We start from the raw sequence: 26474 nt of genomic DNA on the forward strand, positions 1-26474 counted from the left end.
AGAAAGTCGTGCTTGGCAGTACCCATGTTGACTGTGATGGGCGCGCAGCGCTAATTCATATCTTTCGAAGCTTCGGCTCTGCCGGGAAGGTACGACATGGCTTGCCTCGCCCGACGATACTTGTCTCACCCTCGCGCACAGTAGCGTAAAGGCATTCTCCTGCGTTGTTCCAGGCGCTTCACTGATCACATTACAAAGCAGCACGCAACACAAGTGGCGATTTTGAAGACTTGGGAACAAGCTCCGCTTGTGGAAACAAGTATGCTGCAGCGAGCAACCAAGCATTTCAGACATCGTTTGCCGTCCGTGCGCATGGACAGATGTGGGCGATGGTTGGCATGCCGGCATCCGGCACAGACACGTCACTTCCTCTAGTTCACGGCGTGGCCGCTAGATATGGTATCTTGCGAAAAATTCATTAAGCTCATTATTTTCTGCTAGTTTCTGCCTGAAAACATGGTTGCGTCAACCAGTTTCAGCACCCAAGCTTTCATTTGGGCTACAAAGCTTAGCGGCAAAAGATTTGCTCAGTATCCCTTTAATGAGTCGCTTAAGAAATGGGAAATTTGAAACACAATGGAACACCCTTAGGATGACATGTTGTGGCCGATAACAATAAAGAGGTATCTGAAAGGGTTGTATATAAAATTTCGATTCTGAAGATAGTCTCCCCAAGTTTTACATTCTTCCAATTGTAGGGATTGGAGGTATGTTACATTTTTCTTGTTATAAAATTGTGTGCCTGTTTGATCTGGATGTACATTATCATCCATTTTGAATTGTAAAAAGTAGCTGCACATTTTATTTGGGAGCTTTTCTTTTAGCAGCTGGATAATTCGATCAATTTGAACACCATGGAACAAAATTGCCACATGGTGTAGCAGACCAGCGACCGAAGGTGACTCGGATTGCGCACCGATGCATACGCTGGGGGCAGTGCTGAATGTCTGAAGACTCAGCATCAGCATGCCATATGCTGTGCTAGACCAATCGCTGTATTCTGCTTAGCTGCTGTGGTAAAGCACTGGCAGTCATTTAACTATCAGTACGCACTTCTTTTCTTATTTTCCTTTGATGAGATCTGTGTAACAGTTTTTTGTTGGACAAAGTGTCAGAAAATGTCATTGCCAGCATTGTTACTACCGCCCATGTCCATGAAGGGTAATACACGAATAGCTAAAGCTCTCTAATACCGTCCACATTTATTAATTCGACCCTGATAGGACCGCTAAAATTTATTGAATTACCTGCTGGATGTAAAAAAAAGAAAATAAAATGCCATAACACTGCTAAGTCATTTGACAGTATTTGCCCAATTCTAACATGCTCCCGAATCACTCACACCCGCTTTCTATGCTTCCAGAGTAGAAAACTACCATAGAGGTAACATTAACCCTTTGACGGTCAATGGCGTAAATATACGTCGCCGCGAACAAGTCCAAAAATGGTCGATGCCGTATATTTACAGCGCCGTCTGTACGTTTAAAAAGCGCGCCAATTTCCTAACTTTTTCTCTCCTGTCATGTGCTGCCACTATGTGCGGATACAGGGAGTTATTTGCGCATCTGAATCTCCCTCTCTCGGTTTTCGTTGCATGGTTTGTTTTACTGCTAGTTTGCTCCCGCACATTTATATACTACCGCTTGCGCATTGGCATGCGCGCAGGCGGGCGGTAGTTTGGATTTTCTTTCGTGGGCGGTTTCGGCTTTTTGCGTTTGCGAAACTGATGGCTATCTCGTTCCTAATCGCCCAAAGGGCGACCGCTTCTTTCTCGCTCGTTTAGTACTCACAGGGGTGCGCGTAGGAAGGATGCCGCCGTGCATGCATTTCCGTTTCTTTTCTTTCTTTCTTTCTTTTCTTTTTTTTTTTTTGAGACTCGTGAAAGCTAATTGCCCTAGCTGGTTGGCGATAAGATAAAGATTAGTGGAAGTTTGTCACACGTGTTGCTTTTTTTGATGGGCACACAGCCAAACAGTTTTCTTGAGTGTGCGCACCTACTCAGTTCGATTACGCTATGGACGTACGCATTAGTCTAAGAGCAGGAACATTTGAGGCTTGCGAAATGTTCTCGTCTGCGGATTTTCAAAGCCTTGAACTATGTGCATAAAAATGCATCAAATTTTAAATTCTGATAAGTTTATTTCTTTTTTATTGTTGTTATTCATGAATGAAGAGTACATATATACCAATGCAAAATATTTTTTTCTCACTTTACGGTCACCCTAAAATAATTACGGTAATATTTTTTTTTTCAAAATAAGTCCCTAAGAACAATCGGCATCTGCAATAAAAAAAATCGACCTTCAATGGGTTAAAGCTCCTAAACAAAGAAATTTAATGTGTTTTATTAGCAAGATAACAAAACGCTTTAGCAAGGGTCTAATATGTGTTGTACAAAGGCGGGCGATTTCCGAAAGTCAGCTTCATTGCAATACAGCAATATTATTCAGCAAAGCATATAAACACTGTGAACTCTGTTTTTGGTCCAATATTTTTTGCGGGAAAAGGGTGCTCGTTAGAATTTGGTAAGTGCCGTAATTGAACATTGTGAGCTACAATTATTGCTTGAAAATCTTCCTAGAGCAGACCAGATATAGGCTTTTTCAACAGGAGATGATGTGTGTTGAACGTATTCACTGTCCCCTAAGCTCTGCTGAGACAGGCGTTGCCCTTAAGGGGGTTACTATCAGGGCCACCATTAGGGGTCAGGTGCATGTACGTTGAATGGTCAAGTTCGAATTATTCGTCGAAAGCTAATTTTGGGATCTAAAGAATGAGTTGGGCCCATAAAAATAGATGGGCGCTGGCCAGGACCTACAGGCGAGATCAAATTAACCACAGACGTATTTACGGAAGTCTACTGTATATCCTCTTGCTGTTTTGGCTCTTGTGCTGTGCATTCAGCTCACTGTTCCTGGAATAAAATTTAGTTGTGAGTTCGCACCAGGGCTGTGTTACTGCACTCGCTTGCACCAGTGCCTTGCCTGAGTAGCATTCTTGCTCTTCTCAACGTAGGGTTACGACTGCTACCCCATGGTGTACGAGTACAGCAATGGCCAGCTAAGCTTTGTTGACAAACTGGACAAATCACAGCGCAAGGAGGTGGATGGCGTCAGGTGAGAGCGAAATTTGTGCTGCTGAGATTTCCCAACCTTTTCTGACTTTATGCCTTTCGCCACTGTAGAACTGAGAGTGCACAAGTGTCAGTGGGTTGAGAAAAGGCAGCCCTGAACAGCAGCGCAGTTAGTGCAAAAGACCGGGGTGCCTCAAGGTGTTCTGTAATGCGAGTTTGCAACAAAGCTACTGCAGCCACATTTATATGTTGAACCAACATGGCAATGAGCAAAGTGATGGCCAGCACAGATGAAGAAGGAATGGTCTGAGCGGCAACTCGTATAGCAACTGCATCAGATTATTGTGCTTTGTCGTGGCTATAGCTTACCACACAAGTTGCTATTTCTTGAACCTCATGGAACGAAATGGCATCCAACACGAAAATATCTTTGTTGGAGTTGATATTTATTATACACTGATATTGGTTAGAAAAATGTTATGTTTGCTTCATTACATTGACACTCAATTACACGTGGAAGAAAGTTGTTTGTGCCATGGTCACTATTAGAGTAAATGTCTACCCCTGGCTCAGCAGCACGGTAGCTGTTGCACTTCTGGCAGCTCGACGAGCATTCACCACTTTCTGCTTAAGCTTGTGCTGGCCTGCAACAGTTCTTGCAAGTGTTTCTGCATAATGCTCCGCAGCAGCGCTGCTGCTGTTTAGAATTCAGTGAATCATCGATGTAGCAGAAACAGCGCAACAATATGTTACACATTTACAAAGGTAGGGCTACTGTGGGCCTTTGTACATTGCATTCTTGCACGGTGGACGCTGTTGTGTATTCAATAAGTGAATGAGCATGTGGAGTCGTTTGTTTTGACAGACCATATTTGACAAATTTTAGAGATTGAAGTGTTGAAAGGTAGGCCTTCTATGCTGCCTTATAAAAGAGGGATGCGACTGGAGACTTGGTATAAAGGAAACGGCTGCTGAAGTCCGCTGCGTTTGGAGACTTAACCCTGTGACTGGCTTTGATGCTTACAGACCTGATGTTCTCTTATGGGCTATGTCATTGCTGCTTGTCCAAAGGTTGGTAACAAGACTGAAAGGCTAGTTGTTTCATGATCAATTACTTGGAGTTCATGACAATGAAAAAAAAGAAAAGAGGCCTGGAAGCACATACTTCAACACTGTGTGTCTGTCGCTCTTTTTGTGCCATTGTTGTGTGCTGCAAGTCATTGAAGTTGTGAATCGGAAAAAAAAATGCTTTCTGGCTGTCCACGGTATTCTGCGGTGAAATTCTTGTGTTTGTGTATTGTGAGCTCCTGTTCCATGCCATGTGACATGGGCAGTGCTTACGTTGGACTTGTCTCCTTTGTCGTGCACAGCGTTAATGTGGTAACCTCCGGAAGCAGCCAGCACAGCTCGGCAGATGACGACCCCGAAGTTATCAGCCCAGCTGCGTATGTGAGCAACTCCTGTGTGGCGGGAATGAGGCTCGATTAGTTCACCCACAAGGCACACCTGATAACGCTTCTAGACTGGAGTAGCCAAGACTAACACGAATGTCCCTTGCCTGCGTACTTCTGCTCTGTGTGGCAGCCTCTAGCTTTGCAAGTGGTGTAGCAGTGTTTTGGTAGCACCTAGGAAGCTGTGGACATCACCTCTAGTGTGCTGCAGTAACAGCCCGCCCCCCTTTAAACACACAAGTTTCGTAGTGGATCTTGGGGACACTCTAATATCAAAGTGGCCCTCTCGAGGCCTCAAGAAATTTAATGGAGCGCTTAAGAAATCCTTAAATCCTTGTTTTTGTCTGCATCTTGTGGTCTCGATCTGCAATATAGCCTCAAATATTCTGCATCAGGGTGAGCCTCCCCACGTGATAAAGGAATGCCTGAGGATCGCAAAAAAATAAAGAATGACTAATTTTCACTGCTCAACCCGGAGCGGTGGGCGTCATTACTACTGCTGCTCACCATGTAGAGAGAACCCTGTTCACAGGCTAGTGATGGTTCTGATGCAGAGATAGTACTAGCAGAAAGTATATATGAAAATTAAACTGGCTAGTGGGTGAAGTAGCACCTCGAAATGAAAGCAGTGCCTTGGTGACTGACAGTTGCAAGCACTGTTCACAGTTACTACTTCACCTGCCGCTTAGTGGCTACGATGTTGCGCTGCTGTGTACAAGGTCGCAGGCATTCCAGTGGATGTGGAATGCAAAAATATTCATGTAACGCAGTGCAGCACGTTAAAAAATGCTTCAAGTTTGTTTGCAGATCCCCACCATAAAGTGCCTCTTAAGCAGATTGTGGTTTTGGCAGGTTTTATTTTTAAATTTTAATAACGAAATTGGATCCTGCTACTCGTGTCTATCCGCAACATATACGTGCGTCACTGAATATTTCAGAGCAGTGGATGGTGTTAAGATACAAATTGATTTGACAGGCCTTTCGTGCTATCAAATTGGCAACCATATTCGTAAAGTTTCCGACACAACAAGCGGGTATGTTGCATGAGACCAGTAACAATTGTAATTTTGTCAAAGTGATCGCAAAAAAAAACTGCATGTGTGGCAAAATGGCACCCCCCGTAAAAGTTCTGCCTGTGTGTTTTTGCATGCATGTGTGTGTTACACATTTCTGTGCCAAGGCATTAGGCAGGTCTGAGCATCGCTTACAGTTCGCTCCACCCACGGTTCACGTACTGAGGCACTGTAGAGAACTGCGTTGATTTCACAGATTAGGCTAGTGCGTCCATCAGAGATGCAAGCGACATGCAGTCAGCTTGGTTGGAAAATGACAGTTAACTAGACACTCCGCTCGGTGGGCTCAGCAGCAGTGCGGCGTCAATGTTCTCCCTTCAGCTGTCAGTCTGAGCATTGCGTTCGTGTGCACCAATGTTCTTGCTGAACGACTGAGCAGCTCGGCTGGTCTGGGTAGAGCGGACTGTAAATGGTGAACTAAAACTCTCTGATGTCTCTACAGCCATGAAAAGCCACCGTGTTTGGGTTTTTATTCCAATCGGCTATATCATTTCTAACGTCTAGTATGCAACTGTTGTACGAACGTATTAAAGTGTCCTTTTGGGTACACAGATTTGAAGAACTATGGAATTTTCAGTTCAGTGTAGCGAAACACTTTAGTCAATACGAGATTTTGGAAGGTGTAGTTATCCTAATAATTTTAACGTCCAGGAACTGTCTTATGTTTAAATAACTGCAGCTACCGTACGTGTGCAGCAGGTTATAGCTGAATGCGTTCGCTGTAATGTTGCATTCAGTACCAAGTATTAAAGGGGGAGTTGGGTCATAGACTAAACATTTTTTAATATCTCTATTGTTTGAGTTATGGTGCTGAGAACCTCTAGATATATGTAATATTTGCTTGCCCATTTTAAATATGCGGTTGGCTTTTGTTCTTATTTGGTTCTACTCATATGTGACCTTCCTTTCCTTAATTTTTCAAAAATGTAAAAAAAAAAGGTTTCTCAGATTTCACTGAACAAAGTACGAATTGCTTGTGCATGATTCAAGAAATCTAAGACCAACTTTATTGCTCCATGCATACTAGAACAAGAGTAACAAGACTCCAAAGTTGACACCTAGGAAGCCAATTTGTTTTTCTGGAACTGAAGGACACTTGCTAAAATTATAACCAAAGGAGGCCAATGAAAATGGACCTCATATTTAAAACAAAGTACATAAAATTACACAGATCTACAAGTTTACAGCATCATAACTTGAGGAATGAAGATTTTTTAAATGTTCGATCTAAGACTAGAGTTCGTTGTAGCTTAGCTCGTTGTAGTGGTACGAGCTTCTGCCATGTAAAAATTATCCTAGGATTTCACTTCCTCATGAACTTTAGTTAAGCTGAACCCTCATTTAACTTGATGTGGGAGGCACCGTCTTATTGCTTCTCTGGTCTGCAGTGCCATGCGCAAGTTCCTCAACATGGACAAGCATGCGATGGAGAGCAGAGGTGACACCCTGCTGGATACGGCGCACCAGAATGCCATCACCCTGGTGACTTTGGTGCAGGGCGATCGGGACAATGCGACGCGTGTCTGCACCCAGGGCATGGATGGCAGACTCATCCTGTGGGACATTAAGGTACATGGGGGGTATGGGTATTCCAGGGTCTGGCTTTTGTTAACAAGCCTTACAGACCCTCATTGTGGGTTATAGTGCGCTAATACGCTGTACAAAGGAGGCACAGGCATGAATAGCTTAGCAGCCATGGCATGTTCAGTTTATTACTTTACAGGCTGTTACCTACGGTGCGGTTTTTCAGGAGCATCAGATAGTTGGAAAGTGAACATATTGCTCATTTCTAATGCACCCATGACCATCACGGATCTGTCAACACGCATGTCATAGCATGGTCTTTCAACCTGTATGACTGGTTTTGGACTGCTAATTGCATGTGATGCTTCAATCTACTTTTTGTGAAATCGCTTTTAAATTAAGTAATTATAACATCCGCTGCGTGTCTTCGCAATCACTATTTTAATGCTAGCCTAAAAGGCCGAGGTGCAAATCTTGTCTTGTGCTGGCACTTTTGACGCAGAAACGAAAAATATCCACAGAGCCCATCAATCTCCGCCTTATGAACAGACATGGGCATCCTCACGAGGGCCTTCAACCTCATCTGCCCTTGTTGTTGCTTGGTGAGGTGAGGGAGAGCGGGAAAGGGTGCAGTGACAATGTGATAAGTGGCATTGTGGCATAATTGTGGATAAGTGGCATTACGCATAGTCAAGCTTGCTTGCCCGCATTTCAAGCAGGGAAAACTTGTCCATGAGGCAAGCCTTCGTTTAGTGGTGCTAGAAAGAAAGAACTGTGATCTATTCCGAATCGCCAAAAATGCACATGCACACTGCACGCATACACAAATAAGAATTTGCATATTCTTTAAACATCCCTTTTGCATACCATATTTACTTCGTTCTAATGTGCGCTCTATTGTAATGCGTACTTGTTTTTCATGACCAAAAAAAAAGGAAAAAAAAAACACCCTCGACTGTAACGTGCACCCGTTTGCTCTGGCCTAAAAAAAGAAGCTTTACAGCACTGCGCACCTCATTCTTTCATACAGAAATACAATTTTCTCTCATTTGGAAAAACAACTGTACTCTCAAACAGCTAAAGTTGTGATAAATAAAGTCCCAGGTGAAGCATCAATTGTGATAGTTTTATTGGCCGGTTTAGTAGTTCTATTTATTTATTTTAATATTATAAACTTTTAAACATTTGCTTACTAAATAAACAAGCATGGTGTCGCACCCACAAGCAAACATGAACACGTCTCACTCAATGATCGCGGAAACTCTTTTTCATACCATTGAAGGAGGGAAGTGCGGTAGCAGGAGCAACCGAATCGACTTTTGCACGGCCTCTCGCTTCCACGTGAACTAAGCGACGATAACATAGTGCGGTGTGCCTAGTTGTGTAGACTTCGTCTCCATCGCACATTGCTTTCAAGATACAGCCATGTGGTCACGCACCGTACACAGCAGCTGCTGGAATAGAATGCCTCTTCTGTTTGTGCCAGTCCCGCATGCAAGTCTCAGGAACTCAGACTGCCCATGATGCGGCTTGATTTCCGCCCACCTCCGCACGCATGATCACTTCCCTTTTGATTGCGGCTTCATGATGTACTCGGCGTGTCTTCGCAGTCAGCATTTTCATGCCGATTGAGAAAACACAGAAAACAGGAAGACGGATGGCGGACTAACCTAAGCGCACATACTCAGCACATGGAGGAAGCTGTAGCAGCTGGGTTCAAAACATGTACGAGGCAGCCATATTGCAGTGCTGATGGCATTACGGTAACGCGCATTTAGGGTTGTACTTGATTCTAATGCGCATGCAATTATTGGACCTGTTCTTTAGGGGAAAAATGCGCGTTAGATTTGAGTAAATACGGTATTTTGGCAAAATAAATCCGCACTACCAAGGTTGAGCGTCATACTTATTTGGTTCTTACAACACATCATGATGAACAAGAAATAAGTAAATTTTTTGTATATTAAAGACTATCACACAAACTCTTTTCTAAATTATAATTGTTTGTAATCCCTCTGCATTCGTTATATATTAGCTTGGTATGAAGGTATTTTTGTCATTGGTATGTTCAATTCAAGAGAAAGTCTGAGTTCGTGAGATCTGTGGACCAAGAAGACCTTTCTTGGTCTGAATGAGCCCAAGTGATCCTGGCCGTACAATTGAACCCGGATGTAGTGAGTAATTGTGTATAACGAAAACGAACAACTGTAACATCCCCTTGATAATTTCTGTATAAAATTTTTATTTCATATATCGAATTATTTATACAGTATATTGAACTAGTTTGCAATCCCCTTCGAGCTCGATACATCCGCATTTGGCGGTGTAATTCTGGTGAGTGTGAGTCTGAGTGTGTCCATCTGAGTAGAAATTTCTTCGTGTGTCTGAGTCCTAGTGAACTCGGCTGAGTAGAAGTTTGGTAAGTCTCAGGCCGAGTGAGCCCAGCTGAGTATAGATTGGCGAGTTTGAATCCGAGTGAGCATGGCTGAGTAGAATTTCGGAGAATGGTCAGGAATCTAAAAGCAAAACAGTGTGGCGTGCTTTGACCATATGAACAGCACTACACAATCAATGTTGCAAACTAAGCTTGAGGGTTGGGCAAATTGTTTATTTGAAATTGTAGAAAACAGAAGCTAAGAAAAGTGTGGTAGTCTGGGGCATTTGCTCACCTCTGCTTATGAATAAGCAGCAGTACAGCGACAGGATGCTGTTAAAAAAAAAAAGGAAAGAAAAAAAAAGGCTCTTCCCATAGGCTGCACACTTTAAAACCTCAGTTGCACAGATCGCCCAAAGGAGTGTGTTGATTTTCACTGCACTCATTGTTTAGAAGGCTTGGTGGAAATCACACTAGGCACCATGATAAAAAGTGAAGTTCTAACACATGTTTAGTCATTTGTTAAGCTATATTTCTTATCTATGTGTTTTGGCTTTCTGTTGTTTTGCAGTGGTGCTCCAAATCAGTCATTTTTTCACTCACTGACAGCATGTAATATTGAATAACCCCTGCAATACGGCTTGAGGTGCTTAAGGCTTAGTTTGACAACCGGTGCAATCATAGTACAGTAAACCCTCGTTAAACCGTGCCCGCTTAAACAGTAGTTTCTTTTTAAAAGTAGTAAAATCAAATCCAACTCAACGGCCATTGAACATAATGTGTTTTGTAACCAAGTAAACCGTATCAGCTTATTGCGTACGTATTTGTTAATACGTAGTGTTTCCACTTTTAGTCGCACTAACGCGGCGGTGCTTTGTCCCCATTGGGTGGCCCGGCAGAACAACAAGCATCAGAGATCTGAACAACGGCCTCCAGGCGCCCTGTGCGTTTGCATGTGAAGCCACATCAACATCATTTCAGCGCTGTCCCAGAGAGCGTTGTGGCGTCGTGTAAGCGAGGACTTGCCTCATGCCGAATCTCGGATAAAAAAGACGCCGGGTGCTCAGCATAGAAGAAAAATTAGACATTGTTCATGCTGTCAAATGTGGCACGAAGTCTGCGCTGGCACACAACATGGGTCTACTGTTGACTACGGTGTGTAGCATTTTGAATGTGAAGAAGTTGCTTGGCAGTGGTGCTGCGACCACGAAGAGGTGTCTGCTGCGAGGTTTGACTTTTCGCCATCATCGCCTTTGTTTTGTCGAAGTGTCGCCTAGCGACAGTGATAAGGATGACACGGAAAGCGACAGCACGTACTATTCAGGCCTAACAGACGAGAACAGCACCATGCAATGCAAAAGTGCACCGCGACTTCTGCGATGCTACCGTGCCCGCGCACGGAGAATATGCAACACTAACAAGAAATCTCCAATGCGAGTGTTTGCCGAGAAGAGGGCGCTGGTTGAAAAGCTGGCTCGCAGCTTCAGGAAGTTTGAGGCCGCCGTCGTCGCTGCTAGGCCACCGCGGCATCAAACGAAAATAGCACTTTTGTCATGCGAAGTAAATAAATACTGCATGTTTCTTCCCCTTTCATCACACTCTCTCTTCCGTTTTTGACAGATTTCATGCCATTTCGGTTAAACAGTACTACCGTTTAGCACATACTTTTTCCGAGCTCTGGCCAACTACGGTTTTATGAGGTTTCACTGTACCATGGCAAAAATGAAGTCACCATTATTAATGTCAACAGTGATGTTTTGCTAATGAAACTTTGTTTCTGCTTTGTTCAAATGTGCACAACTCTTTTTTTGACCCCAAGCAGACTCTGCAGTCCTCCATGGCAAGCATGCGCATTGTCTGACCTCCGGTCATCGCAGTAGCTGACCAAGAATGTGGCCGGAATGGGCCACTCTACCGGTCTAATGTTGGCAAAGGACAGGAAGTGTGTGTGTGACCCTGCCGGAAAGGCAGAGGACAGACAGCGACACCCCTTGTGGTCCACGACAGTGAGGCAGTGTCTTCCATGCGGACGACGAGCCAAACCAGACAGCTTCCATGCAGACACACTGCTGCCCAAGGCACCTGCATCAAGGGAGGGCTGTGCTGATTTCATTTTTTTAAGTCGATAACTTAATGAGGACATTGTTTACTGAATCAATCATTTGTTTTGTTGGGAACTGTTGCCTGTGAGAGTGTTTTTTTTTCCATCCCTTTTTTACTCTTTTTTTTTTTCCCACTGTGGTATGTCTTCAATGCTCTGTAATCTGTTTCCTTCAACATCTTCCTGGTATATGCAAGATCATTTGTGGGAATTGTGTGAAGCACACACTCCTCCAATTTTATGGAAACTCTTTTTGCAGTTTCAGACATCTGCATTCAGCCAGTGCTGTTCCTCCTCTTTGGTGATGCTTTTTGTGATGTTGAATAAAGAAGTAAGTACTACATGCAAAAAACAATTGCATGTTGTTATAACAAAAGAAAAAGCCTTAAGATATGGTCTACAGACTCACAACTGAGCACCGTTAGTGCTGGCAAAAATATTTTGTAGAACTGTTACAGCCAGGCTATTCTCTACTTGTGTGTCATAGAACATAAGATCCACGCTTCCAGAATGGGTTCTTAAGTCTGCATTCCAGAGTAGTCTTATCCGAATTTCATAGCAAAAAGTGTTTTATTCATAGCAAAAATCCTCACAGGCATCTAATGCTGGAAACAATGTTTACACTTATGTAGTTAATGAAACAAGATTCACTTCATTTTCGCTACAGCTTTGAAGAAAAGTTTGCTTTTGATGCCTTGCTGGGCCCACTTTAACCCTTTAACCTCCAAATTTATTCTGGAGAAATGAACCAAATTTCCCAAACTTTCTAATGTTGTCATAAATTTTTTTGTCATTCTGAAAATGTATTGATTCATTGGTTTCTGGTCATAATTAACTCAATAATTTAAAAAAAGAATGCTGCTCATGAGGGCATCTTTCCCACAAAGTCGCGCTTAACTTGTCTTTGGCAGTGGGAGCAGCACAGCATAGGGCTGAATGAATGCGAGCCGTCATTAGCGATGTTGGTACAACCTCCCGTGACGGGTACAGCTCGGGATTGGGGATTAAAGGGTTAATGAGTTCTATGAAAGCACTACAGACAGTGCACTTTACAAAAAAAAAAGTTTCATGGCTGTTTCATGCCATAATTACTCTTTTAACCTGCAGACGCAACATAGCGTTTCTTGAACCTCCAGTTGAGCAATGCGTTGCAGAGCAAGGCAAGGCTGTGTTGCAAAAGGGATAAGTTCAGCCCGATAAACGAGTTTACTGATGAATCTGTGACATCGCAGGAAATTCACAGGCTTCCTTCCAACAAAAAGCATTCGTATGTGGAATGAAGGAGGTGAAGGAGCAGACAAAATAGACAAATTGCTGTTAGAAAGTCTGGGAAATGCCATTCCTGAACAGCTGCATCAGGAACTCTTGCACAGAGATCGATTAGGAAAAGAGCAATGTGCTGGCCGAAAGCCACTGCCTCCCAATTTTTGTGTGGCTGCCTTTAAAAAGATTACACCTCAGTTGTCTGACACAATGTATTGTCTTGCCTTCAATTGATGTCTGCTACCTGCCAGCACCGCAAAGCAAAATGGCACCCTGAGCAGAGGTAATGCCGCAATATTATTTTTTTCCTTTTTCTTATTTGCCAGTGGTCCAAGTGACACTCCATCTGTGTTATCACTACGATGAGCTGGTTGTGAGCAGTGAGTGATAAGAAAGGAATAGAACTGCATAAAAGGCATCCTTACATTATATCGGCCCCGATTTAGTGGACTTGCATTAGGAGTGAATGTAGATTGGTTGCCACAACTTATCACGACATGATGCACCATCGGCACTATAATTTGACAACTGGCACCATTGTGTGAATCCACTATTGTGCAATAGGTGGAGAGCACATATCTGTTATAAATTGACCAGTGCAAAATGTATCTGGGAGTATGGAACAAAAGAGCTTGCATTATATGAACCATTGGGATTCAGTGAATCACCTTAAAGTTCACGGTAAGCATGTGGAATTGCTGTTCCAGGCTTTCTTTCATCCCTTTCTTATTTATTATCAAGCGAGAAGGTTGTGTGAGCATATGCCCAGGGCTGTCTTTTGGTCTGATGTTTGCTTTGCTAATGGCTTTGGATGTTGACATCTCTAGTTTTGTGGTCAAATTATAGGCTCAATTGGTGCTTTGATGCGCTGTAGCTGCACTAGCTTCAATTCTGATTGTGAGAATATAATTCATTGCAGTTTTAGTGGAACCAACTACCATCAGGTGCTTGGTGATTGAAAACTTACCTTAATTGTGCAACTGATGTTAATATTTATGCTTGTTCTTACTGGTTCTGCTCAGAAATGCAAAAGCAAAACAGAGTAATGTATATCCTTTCTGTAAATTCCTTAGCCATGCACAGATTTACTGCAGCAAAGTACACATTGGTGTCAATGTAAGACATCTGTCGTTAGGATATGTTATATATTCTGTCCTGACGATCATGCATATTAGACTTGGAAAATTAACAGAACAGATATGTACAGAGCATTACTCAGCACAGGGATAAAATGCAGCTCCTACTTATTCTGCTGGGAAAAATGATGCTTTAAAGCAGTCTCTGAGAACCAAACATCTGAAGAACATGTATCGAAATTGAGTGCAGAACGTGCACAGTAAAAAAAGATGATCAATCATAGAGAGCAATTTGCATAGCTCTGATGTGTTGCTCTTGGCATGAAAATATAAATGCCATGGTAACCTCTACAATCATCTCCAAAGCCATGGCAGTATCTTTACAATAGAGTGGTCATTGGCACGAATACATAGAAGTGGAATGGCACTCGGCAACTTCCTCACTAGTGCTGCATCACATTCAATTTGAGGACTTTTGTTGGAGTTTACTTCCCCTGGATGACTCTCTCATGAAGTGTGCTCAAGTATGTCTAAGTTGCTAGGGCTAGTCTAGGAATTGTTAGCTGTCACATGAAGACATAAGAGAGCAGGATTGCTGCTGGCCGTCATCCACAATGCATTGTTTGCAGCAACAACTGATGTGTCCTATATGACTGCTGAAGTGCTTTAAGTAATGTAATGCAACACTGATCTCTTGACACAAGTGGATTCAGCTGAACTTATTTGATGGGTTTGTCACATCTCAAGTCGTGTTCTTGGGTGATCACTTTCGGCAGTAGTATCACTTTGCAAGATGCTCAAGAATCTGCAATCTTGCGAAAGTGATGCAATTATTAAAAATTGCTGCCAGAGAACATGTCTGCTAGTGGTGATTGTGTAGTTTGATGCTTTCTCAAGGGCTGCAACTTCATTTTTATGCACCACATGAAGTGTGTATCGTGATGGAAGCTGTGCTGTAACCGTGCAATGTGTAGCAGCTGGCATTGTCCAGCTAGTATTAAATCAAATTGTCACATTTTCTTGCCTATTATAAACGCTTGAGATGACTACAGCTCTTCTGGCATCAGAGGATTCTCAGCAATACCCTCGTCTATTTCATCATTTGGTAGTGCTGCAGATTATGGCTACACTATTTTGTACAGTCGACGCTATTCTTTTGTCATGACAGTAGTAGTCATGTCATTCTTGTGGGCATTTCCTTCTCCTATCACTATGTACCCGACACAAAAAAAGAAAAAGCAGAGGAAGGCCAGCTGCAATTTCGGAGAATCGCTGCTTGGCTATTTTTTCGCTCGGCTATTCTTTGGCCCCCATGCCTTGAAACCTGCTGGTTGATCCTCACTGCAACTAACTATGGGAGATTGACAAAGAATCAGATGGTAAAAGCACCTAAAATTATGATATAAAAAATGAAACGAAGCAGGAATATTTGGATATAACGTTATCTGATGCAGATCTGCGTTGAATAGACATTACTGAAAGGAAAATGGGACTAAGAGGAAAATAAAATTTATGATTAAATAATCGCGTCTTGCTTAGCGGATAGAATATGGCATACTTCGCACCATGCCACTATTTCATCCTTGTACTCCGCTTTTGGGTTTACTGTAATTTTCAGTCTGGAGATCTTTCCACATGAACCATTAAAAACTCAGTATGTTATTTGCTATTAGTTTTCCTTTTTTTTTTTTGAGGGCGGATGTTTGGTCGTAATGATAACATTTTATAAGGCACTGCCTTGAGTTTCATTGACATATGAATGCTTACTAGTGGCAAGAGTTCCATTTGTTGGCATGGCATAGGGCTAAAGACATCTTGACTTGCATTATTGTGGATTGAAGGCAGTGTGCTGCCATGGCACTTCAATTTTTATATTAACTAGGTTGCATGACAATCTATGCTGCATTTGGCCAGCATCACATTAAAAATGTAACTTGCTAAAAAGGAAATGTCCACAAGAATAGTGATCGTCATGCGAGAGCAGTGAACCTCAAAAGATTTAAAATGTTTGAAAAAATTGTTGACGTTTGAGGGAGTTTCCTCGTCACTGTAGACATTCCAAATCCAAACTGCTTCGTTTGTATGCATGTGGTAAACAACTGAAGCTGCAAGCTGTGAAAGTATGGCTAATGTGTCACTGGAACAGTTCTTGTGAAATAAGGCAAATGGGAAGAACACTGCAGTAGCTTGTCACTGAACGCATTGCTGCAGCACATTACTTTTATGCAGCAGCAATCTTTGGCTTCAAAGTGCTAGCTTGCACAACCTATAAACTTGTAAATTCCTGCGTTGCTATGCTGTTGAAAGCTGATTACCATGGCGACATATGCTGCCATTTTCATTTGGCAAAGCTTTACTGTTTGTAACATAAATTGTTGAGAGTGTTGCTGAGCCGTGGGATTTGAAATTTCGGCCTGTGAGAACAGCTAAATTGCTTATTTATTAAATAATTTCAGGTGTTCTGCATCTGTGATTCTTTGTGCACTGTTTAAAACTGCATCTGAGATGTTTTGATGGTCGTGCCTCCTAGTTGGAAGCCCTGGTCTCGAAGCTGTAAGATAATTAATAAACAACACATGCCTTTCTTCTCTGGGCTCTTCAGGATGTGAGTGAGACACCCATGTTTGTTTGCACGTCTGTGAGGTCTACACACATTAGCTGGTGACGATGATACTTTACTGTGGCAGGAGTTTTTGATTGCCCAGTGCTTGTGCACCGTGACTTACAAGTGGGTCACACGTCATATATTTCGGGTGCATTTCCACCTATAAATGAGTCATTTTTATTGAGCCCCAGAGATATGCTGCCACTGTGCTCGCATTGGGAAGCAACAAGGATTTATCTCTTGCATTGATTTTCTGCAATGTCACATTCACATTAAAGTAAAGACCTGCATTTGCACAACCACATAGGGGGGAAAATGCTTGTTGCCAGCCTGTGACACATGCGGCAGCGAATGTGCTGTTAGAGAAAATTTGGCCTTGTTGGTTTATGATCTTGTTGTACAGCGCTGGTGGAATGACCACAGAAAGAACAATGCACACTAAGTGCAAAACAACCAACAAAGGTTTATTTTTTCAGAGCACAATTTTATACGCTCGCACGAAGCCACCAGGAATGCGTAAATGATTACCTCCTAAGAACAACTACTTCCTTATTGGAAATAACAGCTGGGGTGCTTTTGTACTCGGGACCTAATCTTAAAATATTTTCATCCTCAATGATTTACCTTGTGAGCCTGTCGTGTATGAAGCATGCAATGATGCATTAGCCGAACAATGGTTCAAATCTGCAGGATTTACGATGAATGGAGAGCCACCCATAATGTGCATTTTAGGCATAGTTATTTTGTTGTCTATCATTAAGGTACGTGCCTGTCTGCCTGATGTACTTCTTGCCACAAGGTAACCCCTAATATGAAAAAAGTAGCACACCGGTCAAAAATAGTTTTTTCAGCCCCGCAGAAACTTTTTGGGCCCTGCATGCCATCGTAACGGTGGTGATAGTAGACCAAAGGAATGTGAAAGGAAACACAAAATCGTCTTCGTTGCCTGCACTAGCAATGTCATTTATAGGATTGCCCTTTCTTGTGGTAAGAAGTATATGGGGCAGAGGGGCAAGTAAGTGTCTTAAGGATTTTGCAAGACTTTGAGAACACAGTAACAAGTTACAAATACACAAGGCTTGCTATTGATTGTAAATCCTGTGGATGTGAAACATGGTTCAGTGCATGCACCGTTGTATCTGGTCTTCTTTGATTGGCTCAAAGCCCACATGGCAGAATTTGACAATCTCCAGTATAGCACCCCATGTCAGTAGTCGTGGTTACCGCACACAAGTGCTGTTTCTCAAGTGCCTAGTTCCCCTCATGGCTATAAAAGTTTCAAGGGCCCAACTGCATTTTATAGCATACCTTTGCCTTAAAATTGTGCATGATTATGAATCATTTCATTATTGCTATTTATTCCCGCATTGCAAGATTGCATTAAATGAAACTCCTCTACTCCTGCTGATAAGTTTTCTAAGCTAGTGCGAGACTTGTAATAGATTTTCTGACCTGTCCGGTTCCCAAGAAAAACTTAATCATCATGCCATTGTGCATGTGTCTTGTCATGTATAGCCCATATGAAGAAAACAGTGTTCTGGCTTCATTGTTACTTCATAAGGCTGTGAACGTAAGAAAAAATCGAGCTCTTCCGATCGCCTTATTTTTGTGCTGAAGTTACAACGCTGCATCAGAAACATATTCGTTCGCTGATTCATTTATGTCAAAGATTGCATGTCCAGCCGTGCTATTCTTGGCGAACTCACCAGCTTGTCAGCTCTGATGGGCACAGTCGGCTGCCGCCATTACAGATTTTCACAATGTGGCGGAATTTGACGATTTCCAGAATAGAACCCAGCATAAATTACATTTGCTGCCTTTATACAACTCGCCAATTATGTCTTATTGCATTTCGTTAAAAAATAGTCGCAGTATCGCCCGAAAGACGAAGCATCGGTTGCGATAATAAATTGGTAGGAAGCTATACGAAGAAAGGATAGTATTTATCGGCCGTACAAACTGGTAAGCATTCGCTTACTAACTGAACAAGCATGGTGTCACGCGCGCACAGGTAATCATGAGCACCTGTCACTGGCTATGAAAACACGAGTTAGGAAGGGCGGCAGCCATAGCGAGCGAATTGGCCTTCGTGCTCTCTCGCTTCAGCGCGAACTAAGCGGCGAAAACGCAGCGCACACGAAGCTATTAGCACTCTGTCTAGATCGCTTTCAAGATAGGGCCGCGAGCAGCTGCATGCGCCTGGAGTGTCCATATAATCGCTATCGCAATAAAACGAATCAACCAAGCAAGGTTTGGAAGTTTGCGCCAGGAAGGCCAAAATACAACATTTAATACTTGAAAATGCGTGACGTCACACTGACGTACCGGCGCCGATGTTTCGGCACGAAACTCGAGAGTGTGGCTTTCGTTTCTGGTCCACCAGCGACCAGCCCTTTTCTGACCAATGAATGGAAATGTACTTGAAGGAATACATCGCACCAGCCTTAATCGTTTCGGTTTTGCTCGTGTTACTGTGCCACGGTTGACGCGCGGTATCGCCGTTGGCATGTGGAGGACGTGCGGGGACCCAGGAGGCCGCAGCAGAGGAGGCATCGGTGCGCGTCGCGGGAGCTGAGGCAGGGCTGCCGCCGTGGGACGCACATGTGCTCTTCATCATCGGACGGCGACGACGACCTCGCGCGCGCGAGAGAGAAGCCTCGCCAAAAGCGTGCAGTGCACCCATACATGGCGTCCTCGGAATGAAATCGCCCCCATCGCCAACAACTCTGATCAATCTTCATCCAAGACGCAAGGGCAAATTCTGCGCGAATTCTCTCCAAGAGAGTTTACACAGGTTCGCCAGCCAATACGCTCGCTCGTTTACGTGACGTTGAAACACAGGCGAACTACCGATATCCAAGTCATTGGGGAACTGTGTAGCGCGGTGGCACGGAAGGTGGCCGACGCTGTAGCGCGGTTCTGCGACCGGAGATTGTGATTAATTTTTACGTTGCACACTTCACAAGTCGTTTGCGATGACCCCTGAGAAGCTTTGAAGGCCGTTTAATAATGTAAATGTATCTGTGCCGACGACAAGCACTTCTGTAGCATTAAAAAAGCCGAAATAATGCTACTACAGTAGTTTTGTAACAAAGTAAACGACCAGTAGAATGTAACAATAGGTTGGCGCAGAGTTATAGATCTGGTGATCAGACAACAGCAGCAGCGAGTGCAGCGAGTGGCACGGCACGCATACGCGCTCGCACCGTCGTCTGGAGAACGGCGCATGCAGCTTGACGACGGGACAGGAATGACAGACGCGGGAAGGTCGATCGGTTTTATCCCGAACAGGGATAAATCTGAAACATCAAAATATCAAGAAGCGAAGGGGGGGGGGGTCGTAAGGTGACAATCGATGGTGAAAAATATTCGACCTCCGATCGCGGCGCGACCGGAGGGCCCACGACCAGTGAAATATTCGGCAAGGTCACGGAAGAATGCAGCGGTGCAAGCAACGTTGGTTCATGTTTGTGCATATATACGGCCTCAGTTCGGCGCGATTTTGGCCCTGCGTTTGTTTCCCGTGTTTAAGAAATGTTTTGTCTTCGGGCTCACAGCGCACACGCGAGCTCTTTTGTGTTAGCGCCGCGCCGCAGCTGCATTTGGGGGACTTTGTCAGGCGTGCAGAGCGCTTAGTCTCTTCCTGTAGTCCTGAGTGCAGTTTGTGCGGAGAAGCAAATACAGCAAGCGATAAGGGAACCGGCGGCCGTGGCATCAAAGGAACAGCGATCTGTAAACAGTGCTGACACAACACCGTGAATCGCTCATCTCGGTGGTCTGTCTTCTACCACCGCGACTACAAGCGGGCACGCACGTACGCCTTGTGTGTGCGGACAGAGAGAGGGCACCAAATTCAGTACAGAAGCCTTTGTTCGGCTTCTGTGAGAACGTAGCTATATGGTTGCGGCGGGATAAACGAACCGAGTAACTTTTCCAATCACGTACGGCAGTACTTTATTTTGGATTATAGAGCAAAAAACAAGAATACATGAGTGAGACGAATATATATCAATTTGCCGCCAGAAATGTTGCGGTGCTTGCCATCGCGCGTTCGGCTTCTGTGCCCTGCAGCCCAGAGTCGCAAGTACGTGATGTACAGCGCTATGTAGGCTAGAGGGTTTGCGGAGGCCGCGTTCGCGCTTGGAAATGGTTGGGTGACGATTGAACTATCTTTGTAAAAATGTTGTTTTATAAGCTCAGTTCTAAACGAAAAAGAAAAAAAGAAGGACGGGCGGAAGCAATGAATACGATAGTAACATGTTAGAATATTTCATAAAGTGTAGGACTCCTAACTGCAGTGGCAGTGCGTAAGCTAAATAAAATCGAGATGATGTGCTAGGGAATGTATGTTTGAATCATGCCATCGGACAACTTCATTTGTTTCTTAATAAAAGCCAACGTCCTTCCTAGCGATTTTACCACCACTTTTCCGTATCGGGTATGTTTCAAACCTCTTTCGTTGGCCGGTCCCGGATGTTGTGCACAGCCGCGCCAATGAAATTACACCATTTAAAGGTTTGAGCCCAGTCAATAAAAAGTTTTGGAATAGGGGCCCCGAAGAAATAGCGTTGGGGTCACTGCGCATGCGCGAGACGCGAACTGCGTTAAGGTTTTGCGTCGGGCACACTATTTCACTGATTTAGCGGGAGCCCCAAAAGTTGCCCCAAAAGATTTGCCTAAACAAACATGGCGGCACCCATCGAAGCGACAACCTAGCACCAAACTGGGTTCGATTCGTAGTAACGCGTGGAGCTCGCAAGCTAGGAGAACTGCGGCTATCGCTTTCTCTCAACTAGCGTGTCTTATGAAGATTGACTCATTAGATGCCGCTGATTCCGAATTCGATTATGGATTTTATGGCTCGTAGGCTTAGCACGGCTTATCTTGGCTGGTGAAGGCACGTAAAGTTGGTTACACAAAACTTTGCGCTACTAATTATTTGCTGCTTACAGAATAACCTCTAAATTGTAAGTAAACGCGAATACACGAAAGTGAAAATTACTAATCTTATCATAAAATGGTATATTTTATTTTATTATTTCTAATAGCTTTTCTTTAACGTCATCGGCAAACGCAAAGTCCTATTCTAAAACTCTTCACTCCTGCGTGCCCCAACGCTAACACTCGAAAACCTCTTTGGGGCCCCAAACTATTGGGGCCTCTATTCTAAAGCTCTCTAATGTTGCGAACTTTTAATATTAAAGTCTGAGAAGATTTAAGATGAAAGACATGCGCCGTCGGTGTTTTGTTTCATACATTTGTTTGTGGGCTGCCATTCTAAAAATTCTGAGGAATAATGGTTGTCAAGAATGTAAGACCTGCTCTGATTAACTTTAGTGATAGAATGGTGAGCGGATATAACCCGCGTATACCGCATGTAACACAGCATGGCGTGGCGTATAGCATCTATATATATGCAGAACGTCACGGCGACGCCGACGGCAAAAGGCCGCTTGGAGTGTCTGTATACTTGCTATCGCAATAAAAAAAAAAGGGTTTAATCCTTCGAAACAAACAAACCATGTACATATACGACTGCTAACACGCTGTTTTACATGAATTTGTTTACATGAATAGCTACGGAGCCTTCGTGCTGGTGCACTTGTTATGATAAGGTTCTTTAGAGAATAACAGAAAACGCATCCGAGGTGTTTCGCCTCGGTGCTTCCTATAAAAGACAAGGCTGGCTGCAAACCACTAGCAACGATAATTTTAGCAGTAGAAAAAAAATACTCCCTGATAAACACAGACTAGGAATTACCTCAGCAAAGAAATTACAATGATAGTTATTGTACCAGGATATACACTGAGATGTTCAAGATCGAAGACAGAGTTCAGCAAGTAGCCTAGCGGTAAGAAAACAAGCAGAGGTCGTGTGCAAATAAAGCGTTCACCAGTTATAGGCGGTGATGGCTGTCCACGAGTCCACTTCGGGATAGCACCAGCAAAACGAAGCATGGGGTCAGACGCAGGTCAGGAACGGGTGACGTGACGTTGTGCTCAACCGACGTCTGGCCGTCGAGAAGTGGTCAGAGCCCGACTCCTCGAGTTTTCCCCACTGTGATCGAGTGGATGGTCTAGGAAGTCAGGTTCAGTCGCCTTGCACCCCACTCATGCGCGCCTCGTCGTCCATGCTTCCGGAGAGCGCTCAGTGTCGTGAAAGCCGCAGCCTGCTGCGGGAAGACGCCAGGTCGTCGACAAGTCCAGAGCCGTCCAGGCCTCGTGAGCCTCGGTCCAAGCACCCGTCAAGTTCACACCCCTGCACTGTTCCAACCGCCGACGTGTCTCTCCGCTCTCCACATTCGTTCTCCTCCGTTCTTTAGCTCCAATGCTTCTCGCGGAGACTGAACCCGTCACTATTAATCCGGTCCGGTCAATAACATCTTTATTATGACTTGCTTGAACTCTAGCTCCGCCAGTTTAAGTCGTAACCCTGGTATCCTTGTCTGTAATTCCAACTGCGTCTTCGCAGCCTCTCGCTCTGCGAGCATCTCCTCGTGAGCTTTAGTTGTTTGCTGAATTTCGCGCCCTGCAGCCCCATGCGTTCGCCCAACGCCAAGAAGCTCTGCCGCACGCATCACCATTACTGTAAGTTCGGGCAGCCTCGAACGAACGGATTCGTCTCTTTGCACTGAGGCCCTATATTTAACAGGAGTACTTGCAGCGTAACAGCCAGCTTCGTCCTGTCGCGGACGCCATTTGTGATGATAAAGTTCTTTTAAGGGATCACTGAAACGCATGCATCCGAGATGCTTTTAAAGAAAGACAAGGCTGCTTGCAAACACACGAAAGCTGACTTTACCAATAACAGAAACTGACACACATTTTAAAACACCACGCAAACTTGGAGTTACGCTAGGCTAACATTACATATCAAATGCAGAAGGATGGTCAAGGCCCGTCACACACTAATAAGCTACGGAGTCAACAGAGACTTCACTAAGTTATCAAGGGATAACAAAAGCTCAGAAAGTCGCGAGCAAATAACGAATTCACCACTATGCTGTGATGATATCGCCTTTGAGCAGTCCGGTTCAAGATGGCGGGAACCAATGGAGGCAGTAGTCGGGGTTGAGTAGCCAGTTACAGGCAGCCTACATGACGCTGTACGCATAGTGTGTACGTTGAGGTGGAAGTATTTGCCTTTTAAAGTGGAGTATATATTATGCCCATGAACCAATACATGCAGAGACGAGACGGGCAGCCTTTTCTTGAATGTTGCTCTGCACTGTCGCTCACCACGGAGCCGCGAAGGAGGCCACGTGCACGCACATACACTTGCGCGAAGCGGTAGAGGCGAAGGCAGGCGTGTTGATCCCGACTAAACTTGGTACAGGTTCAGACAACAATGCTGGCAGATGTTTCGCCGCTGAGCAGCGTTGACAGCGACAACAACTGGACATTTGCCTTGCATAGCCTCTCAGCTGTACACTGGAACGTTTCGCCATATCGCTGTACATGCTGCTCCGACGTTGTCACCCTCGCGCGCTTTCTATTAACGTAGAACATCTGTGTCACACCGCACGAATAAGCATAACGAGGCCAAAGGCGAACGCCGTGCTTTCCTCTGTTCGCGTTCTTGTGCATGCATATTTCCGTTTTCCGTTCATGCTTCGAATGGCTCTTTGTGCGGACTGTGTACATATTAGCCTCTTATGGCTGTAGTCCTGTTTTGAAAGAAATAATAGTTGTCAAACTTTTGGAAACACTTGGTATCCTCACAAGTCAATCAGGAACACTATTAAGTTATAAGCCTGTTTCCTGATTTCCGCCCAAAGTAGTTCTGATTAAGGTAGACATAGATGTGGGCGCATTGCAACTAAAAGCATATTTACAGCTGTTTGTAGTAGCAGAGGTTTTCTATTTTTCACTACATTCTACAATCAGCGCCCAAAGCGTTGCATGCCAATAAGAAGGGCTCTCACGTCACATTCTTTGTTTTGTCATGAACGTGACGTACGTCATGTTCGTTTTAAGGCAATCGAAAGCACAACTTCACCGGTTGAGCACGGAACAGTCGGCTCGATCAGCCCATGCACTTCGTGAAGTGCTTCACGCCAGTTCGTCGCCAGTCCTCGCTCGCGCACAACCGATCCGGCAACGCCTGCACGAGATGTACACGTGCACATCGCTCACGAAGTGCAGGAAATGCCGAGCTCGTTCCTGCGCGGAACCATGCACCGCCGTGAAACGAATGGCAAACTACAGTTCAGGCAGCAGCGGCTTCATCGAATGAACTTTTTTTTTCTTTAAAAGGGTATGGATGCGGAGCTAGTTGGTACGAATCCATGGGGCACAACGGCGCAAAATAAACACGAACAGAGGAAGACAGGACGAGCACCGACTGCCAACTACTAGGTTGTATTGTGCGCATACACAAATATACCTATGAAAAATAAAGGGGGAGGGGGAGCGTGGTGGCCGGCGCTTCTTGCGCCACCATTAGGAGCTTGGTGATCGCTGGGAGGCCAGATGCAGTCACAATGCATTACAAAGGCGCTCGCTTTCGTCATCTACCACAAGCGGCATCAGTTTGGTGTCCCCAGCGTCCACCAGTGGCACAATAAAGTCCATGCAGGCCGATTATCGCGTCGGTTGAATCGCTGGGCACTGCTGTACGCGTGTACGCGCCATGTCGGACCATGGCAATGCACAACGTGTGCCGATGAGACTCGAGAATTAGCAGAAACATTTGGAAGAACGAGAGCGTCACTCGGCGGGGCCTATGCACACAGGCCACCGCAGCAGCCCCGTATATAACCGGCCACACCGTCAAGGGACGCGATAGCCCGGGAGAACGTGAAACGCATTTATAAGGTGCGATGTGTGATCGAAATTACAAGCATACCGCCTGTGAAAAATGAATTCGGAGCCCTCCACTGCGCCGTGCTTCATAGACCGAGACGTGGAAGATCCGCCCGACCTGCCGTCCCATCTCTGCGCAGCTGATGACTGCCTCGCCCGCCACCCCATTTCATACAACGTAACACTAAAACAAATACACGCACATGCACAAGAACTGACCCAATGAGAAAGAGAAACAATTATTATGTGCGCATGTAATTTTTGAGAAAAGCATTGACTCCACTGTTCAAAATACCGTGCATGTCTATTTTTTTTAATTATTAGTTCGGAAGTATTTCTAACCGCATGGTGGTGGACGTCACTTGCATGAGTAATCACGATGTCTAGGGGGCTAATAAAACATTCACTAGTTATGTTATCTAATTATCAACTTTGGTGCGCATATTTCATTTGCGAATTTGAGGCCGACCACTGTACTGAAGTAATGTCTGCTTACACTCTCAAGAAAAGTTTGCGCACTTAAGGAGACAGAGCCACACTCAAACACATGCTATGGGAATGTAATAATGCCCAACGCAAAAACGAGTTAAACTCCAAGACCCTATCGCTGGGGTGGGCCGCCGCTCTGCGCAGCTTCGACCTCGGCACCCAGCTCTGGGCTGTCCAGGAGGCCCGCGAGGTGACGGACCAACCTGCAGGACAATTCAATAAAGTTATTACCCACCAACTAATTGGGGCTTGTCTTGTCCCACAACAACAATCGTCATCTGCCTTGCTTGCGTTTCCCTTATTGAAAACTCGACGCTCGCTAGTTTCCTGTAGGGAACGCTTTGTCACAATGATAACGCGCAAGCCGTTCGTGACATTGAAGTACTCGCAGAGTTAAAGAAAGGAAATGCGGGCAAGACGGATGACGATTATCGTTGTAGGACAATGTACCACCAAAGGGTGCAAACTTTTTTTATGTAGCAGAATATGAAGTCTAGCCCCAATTTCGAGATATGTGCCCCCCAAAACAGCTAAAAAACGCGCGTGCTTTACCGTTTGGAGTACCCTGAACTACACGGCGAACGGTTTTAAGAAACTCAACTGGAACGCGCACGTATTTTGTAGCACAGTTTAAGACGGC

At 44.5% G+C, this 26474-nt stretch overlaps 1 protein-coding gene across 4 annotated transcripts in view; it reads left to right on the top strand.

The window, feature by feature from the left end:
• Arpc1 (Actin-related protein 2/3 complex, subunit 1A) overlaps window positions 1–16523 on the top strand; it is a 49809-nt gene extending 33286 nt beyond the window's left edge. For 2 of the 4 annotated variants that reach the window (XM_065427123.2, XM_065427124.2), the window contains exons 7-9: window positions 3016–3116; window positions 6986–7166; window positions 7624–8131. In XM_065427123.2, coding sequence (XP_065283195.2) covers window positions 3016–3116; window positions 6986–7166; window positions 7624–7785 — 444 coding nt within the window. In that variant the 3' untranslated portion in view covers window positions 7786–8131. Of the gene's footprint in view, window positions 1–3015; window positions 3117–6985; window positions 7167–7623; window positions 8132–11314 lie in introns of those variants that run through there. The other 2 variants (XM_065427125.2, XM_065427126.2) reach the window with 2 other exon arrangements.
• Window positions 16524–26474: the final 9951 nt, after the last annotated feature.

Source organism: Dermacentor albipictus, chromosome 8, assembly GCF_038994185.2.
Source record: "Dermacentor albipictus isolate Rhodes 1998 colony chromosome 8, USDA_Dalb.pri_finalv2, whole genome shotgun sequence".
Lineage (NCBI taxonomy): Eukaryota > Metazoa > Arthropoda > Arachnida > Ixodida > Ixodidae > Dermacentor > Dermacentor albipictus.